Source organism: Anneissia japonica, unplaced genomic scaffold (assembly GCF_011630105.1).
Source record: "Anneissia japonica isolate Jap-2015-1 unplaced genomic scaffold, ASM1163010v1 scaffold288255_len135373_cov187, whole genome shotgun sequence".
NCBI classification, from domain to species: Eukaryota; Metazoa; Echinodermata; class Crinoidea; order Comatulida; family Comatulidae; genus Anneissia; species Anneissia japonica.
Window position 1 is genome coordinate 14,368 of NW_022723571.1, and position 5,828 is coordinate 20,195.

Genomic DNA, 5,828 nt, shown 5'->3' on the forward strand with positions numbered 1-5,828 from the left:
AAGGGCGGCGTTCCGGGAACCCTGCGTCTAGTATTGTCACAGTCGGGCCTATCGCATCGTACTCTAGCTACTAAGAATTTCCGCATGGCTGGTCTTATCAGCCAATCACGTATTCAGTGAGTCAATTTCAGAGCATACCCTACAACGCTTAAATATGCTATTGTGACAACCGTGTGGTGGCGTCAGAATAGAAAATTTAACACTGGAATGGAAGCAGTGCTTCCAAGAGTATGTGCACAAATCGGGACCTTCACTGCCAATCGTGTATTCTATCTATAAGCCTAATCTGAATGATTAAAGTTTAAATATATTTATATACATATGATCGGTGTAGAAGAAACTCTGAATTATTATTATTTGAATTGAAATTTGTTAAAATACAGGAATAAGAATTCTTTTGAAGAGAAGACAAACATGCCGGTATTAAAAATAACATACATTGCATGATTTGTGGGCGGGGGACGCGACTGGGGAATGGGCGAGTATTTTTTTTTTCAGGCGTTAAGGGACTCGACGTGCGCGCACATTGCACATCCTAGATATGCCAATACCTAGCATACCCTGTAATTTACCCTACGGTCAGCCACTGTCTAGGCCCAGCCTGATTATCAGTCTGTGAGTTACCAAGTACCTTTGGTTACCTTTGGCTCTCTACTAATGTTGTATTGTTGCTTTTTTGGTTGGCCTAGCTATCTTGCTGGTCAAGCCTTTTGATATGCAAATTGATCATTGTTCTATTTTGATTGTGTGTGTACTTTATTGATAGCTGTGTACCTGTTGCTACTGTTTTACCATGGTTCTACAATACAACTTCTCTCAGCTTTTTTCACTGAGAAAACTTGCTTGTAAAGTTATACCTGGTTTTTCAGTTCAAAAGCTAATGGACTACTTCGGATGCCAGGCAAACGTGCTGGTGCTCGTTCACACAGGTCGTTTGCTCGGCAACAGGTAGGTGATAACCTTTTTAATATTGGTTCATGTGGTAACAATCATCTTCGGCCCAGCTCTATTCTCAACCATTCAAGTGTTGAGAAACTAACTGCCAGGCATTGGAATACTCACTCTCTTTGCAATAAAACATGGTATGTATGTGACTACATTATCGAAAATTCCATTGATCTTATGTTCCTTACTAAACTGCTAAAACTTGGCTTGCCAAGGATGACATGACTAAAATCGGTGAGCTGACTCCCCCTGGCTACACCTTCATTAATATTCCCCGCTATTCACACACACATTTTCATCATGGCGGTATTGGTATTCTTTTCAGAAATACCCTTAATTTCCAACCTGTTGATCTTTTACATTACACACATAATTTCATTTGAGTATGCAGCCATTTCGAACGTTTCTAGGTCATTTTTCTTCCTTGTTATTTACAGGCCTCCTCCATCTGCGAGGAATGGATTACTCACCTCTGTGTTTCTCAGAGAATTTGATGAGTTTATTGACACTGTCCATTTGCTGCTCGGGGAACTTCTTATTATGGGGGATTTGAATGTTCACTTTGATCTTCCTTCTAAACCTGATGTTGCTCATGTACTTGCATCTGTCTCCTCTGCTGATCTTGTCCAGGTTGTGACCAAACCCACATATGTACATATGGACACATACTTGATCCACTTATTACCAGTGTGGATACCTGTATTATCGATCATAGTATACATTGTAACCACCATTCAGACCATGCTGTTGTCTGTGCTAACATTGCTCTCGGAAGCCCTAAATGTGTTCCAAGGACTGTTGAGGATAGACCTTATGGTAACATTGACCATGGTGAGCTTGGTTCTGATCTTACCCCTGAGTTGGCTGCTGTATTAATCACAGGCAAGTCATCTAATGACATTATGGCTGATTTTGATAAGTCTGTAACAACTGGTATTAATAGAGTCATCCCAATTAAGAAACGTGTTGTCAAGGCCGACCTCAGGCCTAAATGGTACAACAAGGATATCCAGGCTGCTAGGCGTGATCGTACTCAAAGATTCGAGCGGAGGCTCGATAAGAATAAGTCTGATGACAATTGGAGTTTATTCCTTATTGCTAAACGCAAAGAAGATCATGTATTTCTGCAGCTAAAGCTAAATACTTTCGGGGTATATTGAAAAACTACTCCAGTATAACTGCTTTCTCGGCCTTTTTTAAACACCTTACTTAGCAGCAACCACAATTACTATCCTGATCATAATTGTCCGAAGATTCTGGCAAACAAGTTTGCTGACTTTCAGCCAGAAGATTGCTGATATTCGCAACGACCTTAAGACAATTGGGTCACCCACCTGTGTGGAACATTGTTCTCCTTCCTCTACTAAACCTAAATCTTGTTGGTGTGTAAAGTAAGGAGAGTAGGCGTGCACCGCGTACGCGCCCTATATATCCCCCTATGGATCTTAGCCACGGGGGAGGTCTTTGTTGTGTGGAGCGGCTCTGACACGTAGGGGTCGTTCAGTATCTCCTATACGAAGCATAACAGTTCCGGCATTAAGAGCTACATACCGTGTTGCACTTCTTGTCCATCTTGTCCTTCGGGTGACACTAGGAGCTGCGAAGGATGTTCTTAGGTTTGATGTATACTTGAATACCCAGGGAGCTCAAAACACGACGGAGTCCTTCCAAAATTCCCCTTACCAACGTGACCACTCACAATTTTTGATAAACCCAATGAGTGGGTCGAAATTACCCAAGATTCAACAAAAATTGCCTAAAATTACCCAAGCTTCCAGAAAATGCATTAAAATTTAAAAAAAACGTGTTTTTCGCATGTATAGTTTCCCTTTTAGTTCGTTCTATAAATAATTTTTTATTGTAATTGTTTGTGTTAATTATTAAAATTAATATTCATGAGGTGATAATACGGATAGAAAAATACACCCTCAGTCGGTCAGTAGTGTTATCAGGAATACCAAGTTATATTATGTAACGCATTAATTTGGTAAGATCAATGGCAACGCAAATCCACAAATAAACAATTCTGAACCCATGTTTATAGCAATTAAAAGTCAATTAACAATTTTATGTGCACTTCATTGAATTTTGATTACTTAAATGGACTGAATACACTTTGTTACTTCTTAATTCTTCCTCTATGACAACGATATTTAATTTTCTTAAGCAAAAAGAAAATACCCAAGGATTTGTACGGAATACCCAAGAACCCAAGACCAAGTCAAAATACCCAAGACCTTGGGTAAATACCCAAGCAGGGGTCACGTTGCCCCTTACACAAGGCAGAACAATAGAGCCATTATTGATAAATGTAAATGTAGCAGTTGGATTTTGTCGATGGGGAGGAGGGATGACAGGGATTGGTTTCGTGCATTGGTGACAGCAATTATATCACATTTTATTACGTGTGGGTAGTTTACATTAGGCCTACTCTGATTGTGGCAATATAATAAAAAAAAAAAAAACTCGATAAGACTAAAAAAAAATCCTGTTGGCCACGGGTTTTTTTTTTTTTTTTTTTGGTAAATAAAAAAGAATAGGTTAATTGTTTAGTAGGATTTTTTTTATTGTGCTTTAGAAACAAAATGTCTTTACGCCTAAAAAGAAAAAAAAATATTAAAATTAAATACAACCATTTTGGATTCGCATTCTGTACCATCCTGCAAAAAAATATAAACTATAATGCCGACTATTAACTTCTTAAAATTGTGGTCAGTCAGGCGTGGCCAACACAATATATTTTTTTGGCTAATATATGAAATGAATTCCCCCAGTTATTCAAAGTTGTTGTTTATTTACAAATTCTTTATTGATAATTGTCAACATAATACAGAAAAAAAGAATAACAATGGTAGGCTTATCCGGAACCGAAATTACAAAACAATATTATGTGGAATTGAAAGAGATCTCAACATTTAAAATAAAACTGTTAAAATAGTATAGTCTCTTTTGTTAATTAAGGTATATTATTCGTGGTGTCTTTTCTATTTTTAGGTGATCCATGTTTCTCAAAGTGTGAAGGTTGGTTGGAACAATTATTTAATACCCGTATTTCACTTTATGTTGCTGAAACGGTTTTCGACACGTTAATAAATGTATTATTTTATAAGTGAAATTAGTTAGTAATTTAAATTAATGCTCACTTCATTTGTAATTTTTTTTCCAGATTCAAAGTGCTTCAACTTGTGTACAGGTTGGTTGCAATATCTCTGTAGCAAACATTATGGTTTTGCCTATAAATATTACATTTTAATATAGTTTATTGTTTGTTAAATAGTCATGTGCTTATTGCAAGATCAGATATAGTAATAAATCAAACCGGACAAGCAGTCCCGCTTATAGAGGTCTAGAACTAGGTACGCGTATGTAAAACTACAATAGTGTTTTCAATATCCTTCAAAACTCAAAGAAACAAATCATAATTTAATATAGCAATGTATATGCAGAAGCGAAGCACTAGCAAATTTATGAGGTGCTAGTGAGGGTGGGGGGGTGGAGGAGGTAACCATTCTTAGCATCACTAGAGCTACGTCATCTAGCTAAGTGATGTGATCCATTTAAATGGATATGAAAGAAGCAACTTGACTTTCTAAATTAAATCTAAAATATCGTAGACTTTAAAAACAAACATAAAAATAAAAACAGATTCGCAATCATATGCATAAAAATGAAATACATTATAAATTTGGCTCACTTTACGGATTTAAACCAGGCTGTTTCGGCGAGTACACTATAGTAGTAGTACTCAACTGAAGTATTTAACTTAAGTCTAACCCAGTAATGGCAGACGTTTTAGTGCTTTGTGGGCGAGGTACTAGAATTACAAACTAATAGGCCTACCGTGGATCGCTTTCCTTTGAATTAACCTACAACATAATACAATAATACATGACATAACAAAGAATCTACAATTCCATAATGTTATGAAGCTATAAAGTTACATTTTACATTACTCACAAGCAAAGGTAAGTACAGTAACAATCAATATACTTGCACATTTAATTATTAAGAACCAAAAACAAATACATGAAAACTCACGGTCACGATCTTATGCCCACTTCGTGTTGGTTTTGGGTCTGTCCTGTAACATCGTCACACCAGTACGTGAAACCGAGCCACAGTACCCGATATACCAAACAACGCACGGAAATATACGGCACAGCATACAAGACACAAGGCATTACCCAGCCAATCCCGCACGCAGCCGTTCCACTCAACAAAACAAGGGGGGGGGGGGAAAAACACTTTCACCCCAACGCTTCACTCAAATACGTTGTGCACCTGAGCCATGCTTTATTATTTAAATAACCACACATGATGCAAATATACGCTGAAAGTCATGTTTATTCAAATACAAAAAAGAGAAAAAAACACGAACTTGTTACAACGTATGTTAGCCAAACACACCCCCACCCCACCACATAACACGCCCACATCCCCCCACCCCACACACCCACACACAATCTCCTCGTTTTTATAATAAATGTTTTGGAAATTAAATTGCCTTCTCACGTGACGTAGCGTTGTACGCCGCAGCCCTATGAGACTTCTGTCGCGATAGGTCTGCGTTGGAGACGCTTTGTAGAGTATTATTCTCACGACGATCTAAAGACCGTCCCATACGCTAGATGTCGTCGGCTTGCGTCGTACGACGTTGTCTGATGTGTACGGAGCCAATAAAGGGATATGGTTAAAGAAAATATTAAACTATTTCGAGGGAACGAAATAATATTTCGAGGGAACGAAATAGTATTTCGAGGGAACGACATAGTATTTCGAGGGAGTATATATATAGTATATATATAGTATATAGTATATAGTATATATATACTGTATATATACTGTATATATATATACTATATATATACAATATATATATATAC

The 5,828-nt window shown here is 37.5% G+C and overlaps 1 protein-coding gene across 7 annotated transcripts in view; it reads left to right on the forward strand.

Moving 5' to 3' along the window:
• Nucleotides 1-781: 781 nt before the first annotated feature.
• LOC117112279 overlaps nucleotides 782-5,828 on the forward strand; it is a 10,797-nt gene continuing 5,750 nt past the window's right edge. For 2 of the 7 annotated variants that reach the window (XR_004446009.1, XR_004446007.1), the window contains exons 1-3: nucleotides 782-948; nucleotides 3,940-3,966; nucleotides 4,112-4,138. Coding sequence is in view for 2 of the 7 variants with exons in the window: in XM_033255346.1 (XP_033111237.1) it covers nucleotides 895-1,082; nucleotides 1,383-1,821 (627 nt within the window). In the remaining 5 variants the exon portion in view is untranslated. Of the gene's footprint in view, nucleotides 1,083-1,382; nucleotides 2,747-3,939; nucleotides 3,967-4,111; nucleotides 4,139-5,828 lie in introns of those variants that run through there. The other 5 variants (XR_004446011.1, XM_033255346.1, XM_033255347.1 and 2 more) reach the window with 5 other exon arrangements.